The 21,366-nt window shown below is 36.1% G+C and overlaps 1 protein-coding gene across 11 annotated transcripts in view; it reads left to right on the top strand.

The window, feature by feature from the left end:
* LOC131071145 (uncharacterized) overlaps positions 1-21,366 on the top strand; it is a 103,193-nt gene that overhangs the window by 69,926 nt on the left and 11,901 nt on the right. For 8 of the 11 annotated variants that reach the window (XR_009112478.2, XM_058006861.2, XM_058006857.2 and 5 more), the window contains 3 exons: positions 6,928-7,023; positions 9,118-9,201; positions 14,992-15,032. Coding sequence is in view for 10 of the 11 variants with exons in the window: in XM_058006861.2 (XP_057862844.2) it covers positions 6,928-7,023; positions 9,118-9,201; positions 14,992-15,032 (221 nt within the window). In the remaining variant the exon portion in view is untranslated. The remainder of the gene's footprint in view (positions 1-6,927; positions 7,024-9,117; positions 9,202-14,991; positions 15,033-21,366) is intronic. The other 3 variants (XM_058006864.2, XM_058006859.2, XM_058006860.2) reach the window with 2 other exon arrangements.

The following is a 21,366-nucleotide window of genomic DNA, read 5'->3' as shown; positions in this document are numbered from 1 at the left end:
GCTCTCCTGAAATAGTTGGGACATGTGGAGTCTTATATTAATGAATTCCAGCGTATAGCAGTGATGGTGCCTGAGATGTCCGATAGGAGGGTAGTGATTCTTTTCATAGAGGGTCTTCATGAGAGATACCGTGGTTTAGTTAAGGCTTTGAAGCCTAAGACTTTGCAGAGGCTATACAACTTACTTTGGACTTGCACACAAAACCTCCACCCTCCACTTTCCAACAAAACGAAAAATTTCCCTAGGAACTCCAAACCCTTCCGAAAGTCTTTTAATCCACAAAAGGGGAACACATCTTCTCCTAAGATTGATCAGGAGTCTAGAAATGAATTGAGGAGAAAGAAACCGTGTTTTACTTGCAAGGAACCTTGGGAATCGGGTCACAGATGCCTTGGCAAAGGCAAAGCCCATCTCATTGAGGTGAGCTCAGACATGGAGGATGAGCACATACAAGACACTGATGATGAGGGAGTGCATATTGAGCCACCACAGATAGAGCTTGATTCTACTGATGCATAGGCTACGACCCATGTCATGATGGCCACTCTTTTGAGCTATCCTAAGTTCTACGCCTTCAGATTGAAGGGAACTATTCAGGGGCAGAGTGTAGTGTGTTTGGTAGATATTGGAGCAACCCATAATTTTATTGATGAGCATCTGGTAGAGAAACGTGGATTGTAGACAGAGGAATTTTCAGGATTTGGTGTGAAGGTTGCAGATGGTGCAGTGTTGGGATGTACTAGGAGGATTCCTTAGTATCTAGATGGGAGACTACACATTGACAAATGACTTTTATGTTTTACCATTAGAGGATTATGATGCAGTTATTGGTATGCAGTGGTTACAGGGGATTGGTAGATATGTCATTGATCACCGTAGGATGTAGTTGGAGTTTCTAGCTGATGGTAAGAAGAGAATATTGAGGGCATTGTCAGAGGGAGGCCCCAAGGAGGTTTCCTCACACAGGATGGAGACTATTATTAGGCACCGAGACATCCTTTGGGCTACGCAGTGCTTTATCTCATCTAAGGCACCTTCATCTCAGGATGGTAAAACTTATCACATAGAAATTTAGCAGATTTTAGATAAGCATGGAGTGGTGTTTGGTGATATTCCACTTGGTGTACTGCTTGATAGAGGCTTTGAGCATGTGATAGAGTTAGAAGAGGGAGCAAAACCAGTCATGACCACTCCCTACCGCCAGCTTAAGGCCTACAAAGACGAGATAGAGAAGACCATCAGAGAACTTCTGGACATGGGATTCATTAGACCGAGTTCTAGTCCCTTTGCTTCTTCAATAGTGCTGGTGAAGAAGGAGGATGGGACTCTATGCATGTGTATTGACTATCGTGCACACAACAAGAAAACCATTAAGAACCGGTATCCCATTCCTCACATTGATGAGTTGTTGGATGAGCTTCATGGTGCAGTTTATTTTTCGAAGATTGATCTTCGATCGGGTATCATCAGATTAAGGTGCAAGAGTCAAACATTCGCAAGACAATTTTCAGGTGCCATTACGATCATTATGAGTTCTTAGTGATGCCTTTCAGTCTCACTAATGGCCCTGCTACATTTCAGTCATGTATGAACTATATATTTAATAAGCGTCTGCATAAATTTGTGTTGGTATTTTTTGATGATATCTTGATTTATAGCAGATCATAGGAGGAACATCTGAGGCACTTAGATGAGGTGTTGAGCATTATGGAGTCTTAGTCATTGTATGCTAAGATGTCCAAATGTGAATTTAGGCTTAGTGAGATTTTATACTTGCGTAATGTGATAGGAGTGGATGGAGTCAAAGTTCATCAAGAAAGGATCCAAGCTATTCTTAATTGGCCACCTCCCAGGAACATTTTAGAGTTGTGTGGTTTTCTTGGGTTATGTGCTTATTACAGGAGGTTTGTTAGAGGTTATTCTCAGCTTGTAGCACCTTTTACAGATCTTACTAGGAAGGGGGATTTCAGATGGACTCAGGAGGCACATGGGGTATTTGATAGGCTTAAGCAGGTGATGAGCACTTGTCCTGTGTTGGCACTTCCTAATTTCACCCAACCTTTTGTGCTTGAATGTGATGCTTCAGGAGAAGGTGTGGGTGTAGTACTTATGCAAAATCACCATCCTATTGTGTATGAGAGTAGAAAACTGAAAGACAATGAAAAATTATACTCTACATATGATAAAATAATGTTGGCTATTATGCATGCACTCACAAAATTCAGACAGTACTTAGTTGGAAGGAAATTCATTGTTAAAACCGATCATAACAGCCTTAAGTACTTTTAGAATAAAAAGATCTCAATGAAATGCAACATAAATGGGTCAATAAGATCCAAGCATTTGATTTTGACATTGAATATGTCAAGGGGAAAAAGAATGTTGCTGCTGATGCATTATCTAGGAAGCTATCTATTGCTGCTCTTTGTTCATTGAGTGAGATTTCAGCTGATTGGAAATCTCATCTTTTGGTAGAATATTCCAAAAATCAGCAAGCTTGTGAGATTATGGATGGGATCATTCAGAATGATAGGTACACGGTTGTGGATTATTTGATTTTCTATAAGGGAAGAATATATTTGGTTCCTGAATCTAAACTGAAAAATCAGATTTTACATGCTTATCATGACACACCTATAGCACGACACCAGGGGTATGGCAAGACTTACAGGCAGATTAGAGAGAGGTTCTCCTAGAAGGGCCTCAAAAATGATGTTTTACAACATGCACGGGAGTGTATTACATGCCAACAAAATAAAACTGAAAATACATTCCCTGCTGGTCTGCTGCAACCATTACCCATTTCGGAGCAAAAATGGATAGGAATTTCAATGGATTTCATCACTGGTCTTCCCAAGGTGAAAGGGAAAGATTGCATATACGTAGTAGTGGACAGGTTGACAAAATATGCTCATTTCTTTCCCATAGCAGCAGATTATACAGCTTCACAGGTTGCTTATTTATTTTTCAAAAAGGTATTTCGGCTCCATGGTCTTCCAGAGACCATTGTCAGTGACCATGACAGCAGGTTCATGAGTTCTTTTTGGTAGGAGTTGTTTAGACTCACTGGCATAGAGTTGACACCTAGCACCAGCTACCACTCTCAGACTGATGGTTAGATTGAGATTGTGAATAAGTGGATTGAGGGGTATTTATGCAACTATGTGTCAGGACAACAATGTACTTGGGTTCGTTGGTTGCATTTAGGAGAGTTTTGCTACAACATGACACATCATATGTCTATTGATACGTCTCCTTTTCGTGCTCTATATGGTTATGATGCTATGACATTTATGGATTTGGCACTGGGAGATAGTAGAGCACCTTTGGCATAGGATTGGCTTTAGGAGAGCCAAGACATACTTAAGGCACTTAAGGAAAACATTCAACGAGCCTAGAATTAGTAGAAGCTATATGCCGATCGCCATAGGATTGAGAGGTCATTTGAGGTTGGAGATATGGTATTCCTGTGCCTCCAACCTTATCGACAGAGTTCCTTGAAGATGAGTGGGGTGGAGAAGCTCAAGCCCCGGTATTATGGACCATACCGTGTATTGAGGAGAGTTGGGGAAGTGGCATATGAGATTGAGCTACCACCAAAGAGCAAGATTCATAACTTCTTCCATGTATCTTGCCTCGAAGGCAATTGGACAGGGCACAGTGACTTCATTAGAGTTACCACCCTTGGATGAGGAGGGGAAGTTGGTTATGGTTCCAGTTGAGATTCTGGATAGGCGTGAGAGGAATTTGCGGAATAGAGTGATAAGGGAATAGTTGGCTAGATGGAAGGATTTGCCGGTAAAGGATGCCACTTGGGAAGGAGAAGCTATTTTGTAGCATCTAGCTCTTCAGTTGCTTGAGGACAAGCAATCCCGGGAAGGGAAGACTGTAATGTCCCCACTTCTTTAGTTGCCATCCAGATACATAGATTTGCTTGATACCCATCTCCACAGGCAAATCCACAGTGTAGGGGGATGATTGGCTAGCCAAAGGGCAACAATACTTAGTTAAATTTTACTTTGGCAGGCCATTTATAATAAAACTTTATAATATTATGTTATAAAGTTACTTTTTCTAAATTTAGGAAAAGTTAATAAAAAAGTAACTTAATAAGTTACTTTATGATGAAATAAGTAATTTTATATTTAAAGTTACATTGCACTTTTCCCTATGAGGTGAATAACTTAAAAGGTGGTAAAAAATTCTATGATGAAGTCTACCCTCAAGGCTGGGTGTTCAATTGGAGGGAAAAAAGATTCCTTGGCATCTTTGGAGATGCCCTTTTGTAGTTCGATGGGTTTTGCGATGCTTTTATTGAAGGAGGTGATTCATTTGTGGACATCTCAATTTCATTTTTTGATGATTTCTCCTTGTTTGCATGGTTTGCAGCAGAGGTTTCCAGGTTTGGGAACCATAAGAGGGTGAAAATCCTCCATTTGCTGAAGGTGTGGATGATCCCCACATTCCTAGCACCCCACGGCAGCACATAAAGGTTAGAATTCGACCATTAAGGGTCAAGGATAGCAGAATTTCCTCCTTGTTAGCATTGGCTGGTCTGAGACAGCAGATCTGGGCAATTTGCAGGTCACTTTCAATAGTTTCAGTGATAATTATTGCTGGCCGTACCCTTCCCCGCTGGGCCATACCACTGCCTTTGCCTGGGGTTCACAAAAAAATAAATTCAAGGGTTTTGACTCATTCTTTTGACTCAGAATTTATTGTCAGCAAAATATAGAAGCATTCCAATTGTTGTTCCAGCTCAGTGATCACCTATATGGACAGGATGAACATTTCCTTGAGGAAGACTTAGAAGATTCAGGAGCTTGCACCTGTTGCCCGACAAAAGATCCACTTGGGTGTGCAGATTTCCCATATAATTTGTTTTGATAATTATTTGTTAGCATAATAAAACCTTTTGGAGTAGTTAGAATTCAAAAGAGACCCTCCTGTCAGTATTCATTCCCTTCCAGTCAAATAAGGAGCCCATTCAGGGAATCATTGGACTAGTGGTAGGCCAATTCTGGCTTCTGATGTTTCTATATCTGATTTTAGATGTTTGATAATTTGCTGTCAATAAATCAGTCATCTCTAAGTTTCTATTTCAGTATTAGTTCTTTCATGCATTGCAATTATATTTCATTTTGGTTTCCAAACTTCAAGCATAAAACACCCAAAAAAAAGAAGTACAAAACTTCAAAATACACCAAAAGAAGCAAAATACCCATCGCTGACCAGAGAAATCAGATTCAGAAAACTAGTCAGATTGGGTTAAATTATAGTTGGCATCTTTCCGCATTTCAAAATTTTGTCGTAACAGCGAACCGGTTAGTCGAACCCAAACTTGAACTGAAACTCAAATCGACAACCTAGGATTATGGAAATAGATACCCCTAAAGTGGCTCCACCACACTGATGCCCATCAACCAGAAAGTCATAATAGTTCTCCTCTCCTTGTGGTGAATCCACAAACACCATCTCATGCCTTGCTATGAAATCAGAATATCAACAAGGTAATCCCTCTTACTAATTATATTCTGATAAAACTCATCAATGACCTTATGACATGTGAATCTTACCTTGTCCACCATTGTCTGCCATTTTACTTGTAAGTCCTCAAAACAAATCAACTCATTGTTCGATTTCATCAAAATCAGCAATGAGAAATTGAGACAGCAGCTATGTAGTCAACGTACAATGCCTATTGTTATGTTCGATAATATTGGTTGTCCGACAATGTATTAATTGTCCAAATTAAGTAGTTGTCGCTCTCAGGTAGTTATATGTGTCGGTTGGTCGACAGTTGTGTTCCTCTTGGCAACCGTCTAGTCTTCTTCTTAGTAATAATTTCATGTGCAAATAAAGATATATTTTACTCCTATATCTGGTAGGCATTGCCATCTTTATTGTTACTTCTTGTATTTAATTTATTAGATATAGTAATAAACAATTGGTGTCGTTGCCTTAAACGAAATCGGGTTAGATTTGAGTGATTCATGACCTTAGATCCCAATAAAGGAGTAAAATAAATCAATTTTTGATCTTGTGTTTTGCAATAAATCAATTTTAATTCTTTATTCTCATAAGCTTCCTAATGCAATGGTAGTGCACATAAATGGGTATTTCATAAAATGAAGATTGTAATCATAGCAAGATAGAGTGTACTTTGTCAGAAAATAATGGGTTTGCTTGCACTTGATGCAATTCTAAGTCATTTATATCATTCAGGATCAATATACCTGCATGATTTAAGCCGTGACAAGAAGGTTAAACAAAAATTAAGTTGCACAACATCTCTTCTTCCCCCCCATTTAGCATATGGATTTTATATTTTGTACCAGAAATAAACTTGTAGCAGAGAAAAAACTATGTATATATATCTATCTCCATGACTTAGACTGCAGACAAGGGGGTGGTCATCAAAACCCGAATGAAGTAGATACAACTCTGTCTTGAATTAGACTGAGAGTCGGGGGACCACAGTAGAGTCATTCAGAAGAGACCGAAAGTACTGTATGAATAAAATTACAGATTTAAAATTCTGTCTATTTAAACATTAGAATACAAAACTTTATATATCCTAAATTTTCACTTAATAAATTTTCCATGTTCTATTGAGAGTTTTTTGTGCATTATAAATGATAAATGAAGAAAACAACAGTCAGTGTTGCTGCCTCAAGTTGACCTGGCAAAATACTACAGAGAAAGCTTATAGATCAGTAGTCAATGTAGCATGAAGAAACCCATCATTAACTTTTTGGTTTCGCAGTAGTAAGCTCTCTACATATAGAATTCCATAAATTATTTTGGGTCATGTGTGCCTGTATTATTTTCTCTCTGCTATGCCTTTGACACGGCTTGTTGTGACACTTCTTACCTTTTAAAGTTTTCTCCATCTAATGCTTTCCTATCATAATTATGTGTCATCAGATTGCAGGTTACATGTACGAACAAGATTGTGCAAAAAATGTCAGGCCTATGTCAATCGATTTGATCATCATTGCCCTGCCTTTGGCAATTGTGTGGGTATGCCACCTTTCTATGAAACCAGAATGGAGTCTCTAAAGCAATTTATTTTTATTGAGATCTTTTTGAGAAAAGCATTTCTTTCTATGCTTTATTTGCAGACACTAAACAACATAATACATGTGGATTTTCATTCAGATTGTAAAATAAAATTTCTGCCCAAGAGGGTTTTTTCTCAGTCCACAAAACAAAATCAGAGTCTTCATTTGACTTCATGATTTATCATTTTGAACTCTGTTTCTTATTTTAGTCTATGTCTTCACTTTCTGTAGCACTATTTTGCCATTTTGTATTTTACTTGTCTTCATTAATGTAGGTGATAGGATACTTGGCATAATTGTCAAATTTCTACTTAGCATACTCAGTAGTAGTGAACAGATTGCATGAAAAATTATTAGTCAGAAAGTAGGATCAAAATAACCTGGGACTAATGGGTAGATCCAAACTAAGATTATGGCAGAAGATCAGTCTTGAAGTTGTCACCTACAATTTGCTTGGTTGTACTAGAGGGAGCTGATTTTTTCATGCAAACATAAGGATGTTTTCTTCTAGATATGCGTCCATACTTCATCCCCAATGTTAAACTGATGAGTTGTGTTGACCATGACACATGCCACTTCTCATAATTGCCAGTGGTTTTCTTGAGCACTTTATGGACTTGGCACTGAATAATCCTCCTAATTTGATGGGATAATGAAATTATTTCAGTGATGAAATGGGGCCTCATATGACAGCAGGGGGTGAGCTACACCAACTAAGAAGCTTGAAGCTAATACAGATCTTGAGTCAATGTGACTAGTAGAGTTTTGCTAAGCCCTGCTGAGCAGTTATTAATGAAAAGTAGGCTTTTATCCCAAGTGAAGAAGTACTTTTTATTGTACACACAAAATATGTTTGTAGTTGTTTTGTTCAAAAGTTTGGTCTGATTATTTAGTGGAAGTAACAGTATGGATGGAGTGAGTTTTTAAATCTGCAGTAGCCTTCAATGTCTTTAAATTTGTGCTGAGAAAATGTGAGCAGATTCACAATGAATTGTTGTAAGAGGTCCATATTGAATCTATATCTGCACAAAAAGGGTCTAGTTGCTGTTCTATGTTGCACCAAGAAAATTTTGTAGGCACAATCATGGCTATGCTTAGTGATTTGCAGTGAAGAAAGATGTATTATTGAAACCATAATGTATATAGTTGATCCTTGTTTGTTACCTGAAATTAAACCTATTTTATTTTTGAAATAGTTCAAACTAGCATAAGCTAAGTTTCAATCATCCACATACCATAGAATATAAATATTACAACGGATAGGTAAATGGGATCTTTAGGATATTTATTACCTCTTGGTAATTTTTTTGATGCTATGCTTCTTGTTTTGTTTCCAACTCCATTGCCCAATGCATCACCTATTTGTCTGTTAGCAGAGCCTTCATGTAGCTAGATGCCTACAATTGATAGATTCCCATTCCTTTTAAGGGACTTATTAATCTGATTCAATAAAATATCACTACTTTCTTATAAGATTTCTATTTTTCTTGTGGAGATGTAATAGTGTTGAGTATAGGTAGATGGTCTAACAAAAATAATTGATTTAAGGAAGATAAAATTGTAATTGAGATATAATTTACCAAATGATTTTTGGAATATGAACTCACAGTTGTAAGAGATGATAAACATCGTAGTTGGGGGAATATGAAAATTTGACTAAATAAAGATTATGTATGCAACTTGAGTTTGATGTCAAATGACTAGAATCGGTAAAGACTAATATTGGTGGATCACTAGGAAGTAGATTTTATTCATTTCAACCAAGAAAGGCAATGTAAGGGTAAAGAATTTTTTGCCATATCATATCATTCTGTGGACAAATTTGCACAACACAACATAGTTCTCATTCATTCTTGGTATTTATAACTATAAGAAGGTAATTAATGAAAGGAGGAATGAATGTCAACTTTGTAATGCTATACTATCTTCCAGCATTGTGCATATCAATAAGTTAAGATTATTGAAGCATTTCTTAAATCTTTAGATTAGAGTCATATTCAATGTTCAACAGTTTCAGTGTAGACCAACCATGACATATAAATTTTATTTGCAGGTCAATTAAACCATCGTCTATTTATCTTGTTGCTAATAGCATTTGTCAGTTCTGAGATATGTTACTTCCTTTGTGCCATTTCATGTAAGTTTTCATGTCCTTTTTCTGTATGGAAACATAAATATTTAAAACTTAAATAGACGATTACCTTGGTTTATCATTCAGTAGTTTTATTTTTCAAAGAGTTAAAATTCCAAAGAAATTGGTAGAATTGTGGAAATGCTAGATAAACATATATAAGAAGTGAAGAGGAAACATGAAATATCAAAAGCTATTATTCATTATGGACCCCAACAGCCATATCATCTATGGTACAAGACTACAAGTAGACACTTGAATTTATGCAGTCAGCTCAACAGGGGAAACCATTGGGTGCTCTTTCTAGTCATCTTCTTGTTTTTTCGGGAACCTTTAGAAGGTTCATTGTCTGTATGCATTCAGCTCAACAAATTCTCACTTTAGAAGGTTTATTGTCTGATATAGAAGATGAACATACCTTAAGACCTATGAACACCTTTAATCATCACATTACATGCTAGAAATATGAGCACCCCAAGAAACAAGATATTCTCTGCTGACTGAATTTCCTCATAGGGATCTTCCATCTTTTACTTTTTTGTTGTTGGTAATTTCCTAATGTTACAAATGACATGCAATTTGATATTCAAATGTTGGTTGTACTTTTTGCTATAACATAATACACAAAACATTGATAAATCTGAAATTTGAATCATAAATTCAAAATATTCAATACCCATCAGTATATTACTAATGTTTTCAAGAGCACTGATACAATTATTTTGTAGGGTTTCCAATCTTTTTTATTCATTTTGTGTCATGGTTGTGTGTGCATTTTGTAAATACATATACATGTGTAATATGAATTTTGCGCTTACATCCATGTACCCAAGTTATAGGGGTGTGCACTATGTACCCATACCTTGCATATACTTTCTTAGAGCTATTGATTTCTCTAGGAAATGTAAGGATTTTATTTACCAATTTTCTCTTTTGAAGGAGGCCATAGAGGAGGTTGGGTTTCTTTAATGTTGTGCAAGTTGTGATAGATTCAATTCATACTTGTAAGTTAGTTGGTTTGGTGGTTGAGAGTTGTTGCAAATATATATTTTGGACTCCATGTTGTGTACATGCTTTGAAAGACATTGGCAAAATAGTCTGGGTGAAGATAGCAATGCCCAAAGCTAGAGATATACAAATATTTGTATATAACCATCACACTTCACCTATATTATTCTAATCTTATTAAAAGTGAGAAATCCTCAAACCAATTGAGACTAGATGTGTGAGCTATTTTATTTTGTTGGAGAGGATGTTGGAGGTTCAAGATTGTCTACAATCCAATGATGGTTTGTGGAGAGTGGAAGAAGTGGGCTCAATCGAAGATAGAAAAAAGAGAAGGTGAGAGATTGGGTTCTTAATGACTCTTGGTGGTCCAATTTTAGGTGAGGAAATTTAATTATTAATTAATATGATTATTTGGTTCTTTTTTTAATTTTTAATTTACATTATTAATAATGTTATTGTCTCATAATTTTTCATTGTTTCTTGCAAATATGTTTTCTCTATCATATCACTGCTTGTGCATTCATTGATGAACACACGATTATACTGAGAGAGGTGGGGGTGAGGGGGGTGGGGGAGGGGGTGAATGAGTACAACAGCGACTTTTATCAATTGCAATAGCATCATTTGCTTAATTTCAACAATCATGCACATGAGAAGAACACAATAACACAATATTTACATGGAAACCCTTAGGGGAGAAAACTACAGCAAATTACTTGCTTATATAACGATCTCACAAATTCTATAGATTTAATCCACTAGAGGCACCAACCCCTCATTCAATTCATGGCAACTTTCCCACTAGAGGCACCAACCCCTCATTCAATTCATGAGGACTTGTCCACTAGAGGTACCAGCCCCTAATTCAAATTTCAACCTTATCAATGTTGCTTCTTCAATGGATGGTGTATAACCTTTTTCTCCACAACTTTTGCTATAAATCTCTTCTTCAAACTTCTATAATCTCTTCCACAAATATGCTGTAATCCCTTCCATAAATCTGCTATAATTTCTTTTACAAATCTGCTATAATTTCTTTTACACATCTGCTATAATCTCTTCTTCAAAAACTGCTATGATCTCCTCATATTCTCTCATCAAATCTGGAACAATCTTCTCATATATTGCTCTCTCTAGATCTTGTTTATATACTTGGTTTATCTGCTTTATACACTCACTACACACTCCTCCAACTCACATACAATGATTACTGTATACCTTCTTACTGCTCCTAGAGACATCTCCTTTCAACAAATAGTCACAACCCTTAATACTAATCACACTTCTTCATATGAATCTTCTCATGAATCGTACCTTTTCTTGAACACAAATATCCCTCTTAATGAATTGAATGTATCTCTTTTTAATTTGGCCAGCATTACTTTGATAGAAAACACACCATTTGAAGGAATTAACTCATAACAAATCACACCTTTGGCAACTTCATTAATTACCTTTGGTTAATCACTGCTTTGTCTCTTAAATTAATCACCATTCTTTAATCTTTTAACTTATGATAAAATAACCGGCTTATTAAATCGCTGTTCACATAAACTGCTCTGTGATTAATTCTCCTTGAGGAAGTTGCTGCTTAGTTTATTGTTTGTAAAAGAAAATGGTAATCGCTGCATATTAATTACATTTTGTATTGACAGCTGTTTTGTTCTTAATAACAAAACACTTGTTTTATTCTTCAAGTGGCTGCCATAGCGTGCTCTTGCTCTCCACCTTCTTCAAGTCTTTTGATCGCTGCATGTCAATGCTCTTTGACATTATTGTTTTCTGTGTACAAATGCTTAAGCTCCACCAGAATATATGCTCCCATGAATAATGTTTATTTATTGATACAAAGTTAAACATAAGTCGTTAACAAATTTGCAAGTCTTCTGACATATAAACCATCAGAGTCTTCTTATAATCGCTGATCATAACTTTCATCATTGCTCCTTTAGTGAATTGTTGTGCACTATAATTTGCCATCTGTGTTTATTAGTGTACAGAGTAATACCACATGCCCATATAGTTGTCTTTGTGCTATTATAACCTTCTTTGAAAAACATCTGTGGAGCAACGTAGGAAAGAGTTCCACACGTCGTCTTCTGAAAATAATTTCTCTTCATTTCTTCTTTTGTCTGAATGCACATAGACCAAAGTCAGAAACCTTTAGATTGCCATTATTGTTTATTAGCAGATTGTCTGTTTTTAGAACTCTGTGAAACACTCCTTTTCGGAATCTCTTGCCATGTATACTTTGGCACCTATCTCAACTAAAAATCTTTGATATCAATGACATTCTTTTCATTTTTGACATCAATGACAATATGCTTTAACGATCCTGTCCATACTTGTTTAACGACAAGAATGAATCCCTTTGACATCAATGATAATATTTTCAACCTATAGGCTCTCCTAGCCTTGAGGGATTTATGAGACATTTGATAGCATGCTTGATCAAATGAGTCATGCAATTTGTGACAAGGATCTTGGATTGCAATTCTATGAGCAGCATAGGCTAGTTGTCACAAAGAGGTGGAACACAACAAACACCACTCTTCATATGGCTGCCTATTCTCTTAATCCCAAGCGGTACGCTCCTAGGCCTAGTTGAATTCTTCTTTTTGAAGATGATGAGCTAATGGAGGGATTTATGAAGGCCCTTTGTAATTGTATAGTAGTGCGGAAGAAACCATACTTTGAGAGCATTGATTTAATTTTCTAATCTTCAGGCTCCTCCATTCAGCAAACTAGAGGCTAAGATGGGTAGAACCACTCTTGCACAAAAAAACCCATTAGATGGTGGAAATTTCATGGGAACTAAATATCAGAATTTAAACAATTTTCTATTCATTTACTCTCATAGATTGCTAATTCCTTTGCTCCAAAGAGGAATTGATCCACATATGGCTTCATCCACTTGATAAGGAGGAATAGGCTTACTTCTAAATGAGCGAAATAGCTAGTTGTAGTTCATAGTGCGTTGAGACTTTATGATAAGAAGACTATTGAGTATCGATAGACTCTAGTAGCATGTTGGGATATTGATTTTGATGATGTTAGACGAATTCATGAGGATGTGCAACCAAGATTGCTCAAAATTCCATTGGACAAACTACAACTTCAACCAAAGAGTAACATAGATAGTTTTGAGTCAATTTGATATCAATAACCCAAATGAGGCATAGTTATATTTTCAAAGTTTGAGATTTTAAGTTTTAAATTTAGTTTTAATTTCTACTTTAAAATTTGAACAATCAAATATTGCTGTTATGGTTAAATGTCATTACTGTTAATATTTATTGCTGTCTATTATAAAAAAAATCATATAGATCCCAAACAATGGCCCTCAGATTGCCATCCCCAAAATGCATCCCCTGCCATTCCCCCACTACCGTCCCCGTCCCCATCACTGAAACATCATGGAACACAGTATATATTGTTAATCATTTCAGGTTGGATACAGTGCCTTTAAATTTATGGTTTTCTCATTATATATATGTCTATGGTGCTACTAGTGGCTCAAAACTGATTATAGGTTTGGCTTGGCATTTTGAGAGGTTGTTTGTAGCCAAGTAAATTGAAGTTAAATGATTTCTTAAGGACGTCTCTATCTTTATTTCCACAAATATAATTTGTTTGGAATGTAACACCATGAATGGTGTGCATAATTCCAAATGTGATGGATTTCTTTCTTATCAAATCTCATCTTTTGGGAGTTAATCTCCCAGCTCTAATATGTGTTACGTGTTTGGCTAGTTCATGTCTTGTGAATATACAATGATTTGAATATGAGTGTGTAATAGTTTCACACACTTTTAGAAAACCTATGAAACACCAAAAATTTCATGGGCATTTTAAAAAAAATTTAAATATTGATTGTGTATATTTCAAGAAAACGTGAAATAAACTTCTTGCTTTTATTTGGTCTTGCTTTGTATGCATTCACCGTTGATTGAAGCTCTGTTAATGCATTAGTAGCTTCTGCAAGATAAGACTTCTCTAACCCGTTAATCTCCTTTATTCTGTTATGGTTTATTCATTTATGCTATTAGATTATCTGATTTATGCTTTCCGAACTGAATATGCTTATCAGATTGTAACATTGATCATGATTATGATATTGGCATTGGATAAAGATGGATTAGATCGACGACTTGCTTAACATAGTTAAGTGTCGATCTAAATGCTATCGGGCTAATGACCTGATAACATATTAATGTCGATTCATTTATGAATCGGCATTAATATGCTATCGAGGTATTAACCCGATAGCATATGTAATGCTATTTGTTATCGGGTTTAGTTCATACCGATAAACATTTATAATCGGGCCATTAACAAAGCATCATAACAAACACTGTTTCAACCGAGTGTTTAAGTATTAAATGTTAGTTACCAAACATAACCGAAATTGGGATATGCAATATGGAAAGACACTGATCAATAGGTGCCTTGATCGGTCATGTCTAAAAGACATGACTGGTCAAGACATCTATTGACCGGTCTTCTAAAACATATAAAGCCCGACATGAATCATTTGGAGAAGACATATAAAAATATTAATGATCTCTCTCCTTCAGCCTGCAACAAAACAATCAGATTATTAGACAATATAATCATATAAAATTCTCACATATATAATTTGTTCTTTTATTGCAATTGAATAAAACTTTACAAGCTCCAGTTGTTAACAAAAGATAGTTATTTGGATTTTTGTCTGTAACCTTGTATTCTTTACATCTTGTATTTGATTAAATTAATATAGATTTCATTTGATTCAAATGGATTCAGGGTTTTCAAGTGTCAAGAACCTTTTGGAAAGGCAAACCCAGGTACAGAGCAACCAATAAATGAATTGACAAATGTTATTTTGACAAAAAAATATGAATGATTGCAAGCTAGATTCTCTTGAACTTTGTACATTGCATAACAATAGAATGTCTAGGTTCCACAAATGTGATTAAAGATAAAAATAAGTTAGATTATTGGCTGAACTATTTCAAACTGATTTTAGGTGGTTTCTGGCATAACATGTATCAGCAAATTTCTGACATTTCTGTTTCTTTAATTTCCCATTTGGCATCAGTTGTTGCTCAAACATTTAAGTCTGTGATAATCCAGCACTCCGTACTATCTTCCCACAATTCATTAGTAAGCTTGTCAATTTTTAGACAAACAAAATATTCTCAACCTTAGAAGGACAAAATGGTGGATAAGCAATGCATCCCATTTTATACACAAATTAATAGGCCAATGACCAAATACTATGGGTGGAAGTATTAAAGACATAACTTTCTGTTTTCCACCATCTATAAATTGGTCAGTTGGAAGTTGTACAACCTTTCTATTACCAAGCCCTTCATACATCAGCTATTACACCATGTGAAATGTATAATATATATAATAATTGCTATTAAATGATAATCTCAGATAAAATTTTGAGGGAGTTTAACTATATAATGATGAAAATGAGATCTACTTCCCTTTTCTTTTGACCAAAGTATTTAACTGCCGCCAACAGCATGGAGCTTTCCAATGTGTTAATGCATCTCAACTACCATTTCTTGTACGAAGGTACAAGGCAAAGATTGCATTTATGTGGTGGTTGACAAGTTAACCAAATTTGCACACTTTTTCTCTATTTCAGTGACTTATACAGTAGCATGGGTAGCTGATTTGTTCTTCAAGGAGAATTTTAGGTTGTATGGGATTCCGAAGGGCATTGTGAGTGATAGGGACAACAAGTTCCTAAGTATCTTTTGGCAGGGGCTTTTTAGATTGAATGGAATTGAGCTCACTCCTAGTACAAACTGCCACCCACAAACATACAAACAAACTGAAATGGTAATGGATCAAATGGCTGCACCTTGGTGAATATTGTTATAATACTACCTATCACGTCCATCAAGATATCGTCATTCATAGTTTTCTATGGATATGAGGCACCCAACTTCGTGGATTTAATTTTTGGGGATAGCAAAATGCCTAAGGAAAATGATTTACTATAGGAAAGTCAGGACATCATGAAGTCACTGAAAGAGAATTTGCAGCAAGCACAAAATTAGCAGAAATCATATGTTGATTAACATCAAGTTGAGTGCGGTTTTGAGGTTGGGGACATGGTGTATTGGAGACTTCAGCCATATCGACAGTCTACTCTCAAGAAGAGTGAAGCAGAGAGGCTTAAGCCCAAATTTTATGGCCCTTACAGAATTTTTCAACAGATTGGAGAAGTGGCTTATGATCTTGAGTTACTAGCCAACAACATAGTTCATAATGTGTTTCATGTATCTAGGCTCAAGAAGGCACTCAGGCACAATGTAATTCTCTCTTCTAAGTTGCCACCATGAGATGAGGAGGTGAAATTGATAGTGATTCTATAGGCCGTCATAGACACTAGGGAGCAAACTCTTTGGAGGAGTGTCATCAAAGAATATTTGGTTAAATGGAAGAATTTATCAATAGAGGATGCAATGTGGGAGAATGAGAAAATTTTGTAGCATCTAGAGTTTAGATTGCTTGTCCCTTTCCTAACTAGTTTAGTATGGTGGACAGTTAGCCTATCCAACAAGTTCCTATAGGCTGATGGGTTAGGGTTAGAGAACTTTGGAGATAGTTGATCCAGCAATTAGTAGTATTAGAGGTTTAGTTGAGCTCCGGTAGTTATTATGAACATAATCCCATACTATTTATAGTACGTCAGTTGTGGGCATCAACAAAGCCAATTGTCAATATTTCTAATTTTAGATATGTTGGTGGGAGTAGTGGATATCATGTCTCAATTATTTGGTATAGTCTAGTGATTTAAATTTAAACAATATTAAATTAACATTTCATAAAGTTAAATTAAATATTTAACTATAACGTTATTTAATCTATTTTAAAGAAAAGACTATTTGGGCGCCAAGATTAAAGTAAAAGTCCAAATGTTTTGTAAGGGGGCATTTTTGGAGACATGGGCGCACTTCATGAAGATATTGATTTTTTTTAAATGTTTTAAAAAGGCAAATCAGAAGAGGTCATCCCCTTCTTGGAGGCTATAAAAGAGAGACAGGGAGCTCATTTGTGTTATGCCCAATTTGATATTTGATATTGCTTCTTATTCTTGGATGAGATTGCTCTTCTAAGGGTTTGTGATGAAAAAATCTCTTGTAGGTGACAGTCTGTTGAGAGACACAATTTGGAGAATTCTTGATGTTTTCACTCAAGAAACACAATTGAGCTAATTGATAACTTAGATATTCAGTTATTGTTGGAGTTTTTATTGCATATTTGATTCAAAAAGCTGATTGAGGAAGTTATTGAGGAGTTTAATTGTTGTTTGTGTTCTTTCTAGCTGGATTGTACTCTCTCACATCCTGGTTGTACCTCTTGTGAGTGGTTGTACACTTTGTTGGTTGGAAGATTAGGGTTTGAGGAGTCTCAAGTTGCTGTTTGGAGGCGTTTTGGACCTGCAATACCTTGCTTAATATCTGTGTGGGTTTTGGTGGAGACTTTGGAGAGTGGCATCCACTTTTGCCACATCCAGTTCGCATATTTTCTGAGCAACTGTCTTATTCAATGTTGTATTTTGTGGGTATGTCAAAATAGATATGTAATGTCATTTAATGATCTAGGTTACTCACAGTTTTGAGAAATATTGTACATTCAACTCAGTATATAAATCTTGAATTTTCAGCCTTCTGTTTTTTTTAATATTGTTGTATTTCTGAGTTGCTTATTTGCTGCAAATCTCTTTATTCTCTGCAGTTTATTTGTCATTTCAAAACAATTTCAAAACACATTTCAAAACAAAAAAAAAGCAAGGCAAAATGGGGTAGCATACTACAACTATCAACAATAACATGTATAGCCTTTCCACCAACCCCATTTGTGAATGAATTAGGTGTTCTTCATCCCTATGACGTAGGATTTTAGAAGTGGCAACTATGGCATATGTGTCTGCTTCAATGACTTGTTCACCATCTTTTTTCTCAAAAGGTCTGTTGGTAATGATTCACGTTCAATTTCCTCTACGTGTATCTCTATTATTAGGTTCTTGATAGTTTGACAATCCTTGGTGTTATGAAATGCACTCTTATGAATTTTACACCACATGCTTGTATCTTGCTACATCATTTTCACACCCCATGTCTTCTTTGTTGTTGCTGAGCTTGAGAAAGATTCATTGGCTATTTGTTTTCCTCTAGGCTTACTTCTACCTTTTCCCTTTGATTTATTATTCACAAGATAATATTTCCTCCCCTTTTGTTTAAATGTTTCTTCAATTTTCGTAGCATATTTGAAGCTACTCACTAATGTATCAATATTCAGAAAACTCATCTCTGTCTGAATATATCTATGAAGTCCACTAATATACTTCAAAAATCGATGCTTCACATAATCTTGGATGCCAATGTTTATTGATAGTGTATAGATTGTATTAGTATAATCCTAAATAGATTGATCCTTCTTTTAACGAACCAAAAACAATTTTTTTAAAAAAAATCTTGCATTTTATTAGCATAATTTGGCTGTCATAACTCCTAGCTTGGTAGTCGAAATCTAGACTTCTTTACATTTTTGGTGTGGTGGTGGGAAAAGCGAGATCAGGTGACTAAGACCTAATTCCACTTTTGCCAACACATTGAGAATATGAAAGAGCCTAGTGAGATAACTCACTTTGGCTACTTCTTGTGAGAAAGAGAGAGCCAAGGATTACCTCTTAGGGTTTCTATTCCTCTTGTTGCAAAAGATGAGAAAAACTAGGGTTTTTTTGATCAACTAGACTAGGAGATGAAGAATGAAGCATAAATGAACTTGAAATTGCACAAAATTGTAGATCTGAAACTGAGATACTGAAAGCATGAAAGGGGAAGGATTTTGGATTTGTAACTGATGCTGCAAACTGAGCCAAACTGACCAGGACCAGGGTGCCATGCCACTGTCCCTGTGAATTTGATAGAGAGCTGCAACTAAAAGGCTAAAATTTGAAGGTCTTGAGGCTGCAACCTGTCAATATTCACCTGAAAGTGGAGGGATCATGGCGCCATGCCACTGTCTTGGGTAGGACCAGGGCGCCACGCCCCTATCCTTGACGTCCTTGACAGTTTTCTGCACTTTTGAGACTTCTGGGTGGTGTTGATGCCTTTTCCTGATCCAAAACTACCTCCGGGTACCTGTTCCTGCACCTGCAACTGAAAAGGAAGGGTTTGGGTGGCTATATAGGGTTTTGCCTAAGTCAAAACCCTGTGTTGGTGATTTCCACCTCCACAAATAGCCAATAATGTACTGAAAATGTGTGTGCTAGAACCTTGTGTGTATGCAAGATCCTAAAATGATAAGAAACTAGAGCTACCCTACGCATGAGAGTAAACCCTAAATGTAAATGTGAATGTAAATGACAATGCTTCAAACCAAATATGCTAAATGATTTAAAGCATGAAGGTAAATGTGCAAATTGATGTAAAGAAGCTCATACAAAGACATGAAAATAACATGAAATCATACCAATCCCCAAGGGAGAGATATTACCACTAGATCTCCTATTACTCTTCAATGTCTTCAAGGCTCCTAATTGATGATGAATGCTTGATGAAATGTTGTTGAATGTTCTTGAAGACTCCACATAGGCTTCTCTTTCACTGCATAGAAGGCTCCTTGTGCTCCAAAAACACGCTCTTAGATTCTTATATAGATCGATCTTAGTTGCCTTGAAATGAAGAAAGAGAGCTCTTATGTATGAAACCCTAGATCTTAATTTCGACTTAATTCCGCCTTTAGGCCAACCTAGGAATTGAATTTCCCACCAATCTTTTGGGGTTAAGCATTATAATATCATAGAATTGTGCTCCCGAAATTTTGGGAAAAAAGCTGAGGACCATGTGCACTCCCGCCACGGTCCGACCAACTTTTCACCAAATTTTCATGGCCATTAGATATGATGATATTAGATCGAATCCCAAAGTTACAGCTGATTTCGAGGTGTTTTGATATGCAAAATTGAGCCTTAAAGGTCGAAATAGGACATAATTAGGGTTTATGATTAAATGATTTATTGGAGGAATAAAATAAAAAGGGGCACACTTAGGGTAAAGGGCCCAATTTATGATGTATGAAGTGATGAAATATGACTTTAGATTTAATTAAATTAATTAATTAAATGCTTAAAGGGAAATTAGAAATGCAAGATGTAAGACACACTAAGGCGGGTGCTAACCTAAGTGTGAAATTGTACCACCCTAGCAAGGGTGTACAATTTACAACACTACAGTTGGAAAGATCTTCAAGAACTCTAATTAGAATCCCTTGAAAAGGTTGCCTATCGCAACCATTTCAAAAGATCAACGATAGTCTTGACCTCAAATTCTGCTCCAAAGACCTCCGAAAATGCGATTTACTAAGATGTAGAAAATATATAAAAAAAAGGATTTTTGATATTTTTCATCTTTGCTAGTGCCAGTGTCACCTAAGTGCCTCTGGATTGCTATTAAATGCGATTTACTAAGATTTAGAAAATATCGAAAAAAAGATTTTTGATATTTTCCATCTTTGTTAGTGCCAATGTCACCTGAGTGCTTGTAGATTGCTATTGGATCAAGGTATTATTGAGAAAACATTATATTATCTAATTTCTATTCCTTGTGGAGCATATAAATATGGTTCAATTAACTAGAGGATGAAACCTCTATTTTAGGACTTGACAAGTACTCACTAGGACTTGGGAGTCCTAATGCTCGGCAAACCTATTTCCCTACGACTTGCAAGTCGAGTTCTACCGAGTCTCATCAAGTACTCACTTGAGTCTCGAGTCTCAGCCTGGGACTTGCTGAGTCCGTGGGTCGAACTTTTGAGTCCTAGGTGAGGACTCTTGGGTTTGCCTAGGCATGTTAAAATAGAAAAAAGTGAGTTTTTCTTTCATGTTTTGGCTCAAACTTGTCTATTTTCAATCATCCAATATATTTTTTTCGAGGCCATAGTCCCCAACCTCCACATCCGGCCCACAAGGAAACACATCCCTTCATCATTGGGTTTTTTTCACATCTAACACCTTGTGCAACTTATCATTGTTGCCCCTCAAACCCATTAGGGTGTCCACTGACAAACCCCCACTAGTTATTGAGTATGAATTATGAAATTTCAAATATTGAGTGTTTGAAGATCATATGACATGTGTAATGTTTGAAT

This window comes from Cryptomeria japonica, chromosome 8, assembly GCF_030272615.1.
Source record: "Cryptomeria japonica chromosome 8, Sugi_1.0, whole genome shotgun sequence".
NCBI classification, from domain to species: Eukaryota; Viridiplantae; Streptophyta; class Pinopsida; order Cupressales; family Cupressaceae; genus Cryptomeria; species Cryptomeria japonica.
This window is presented reverse-complemented; position numbering and strand designations above follow the sequence as displayed.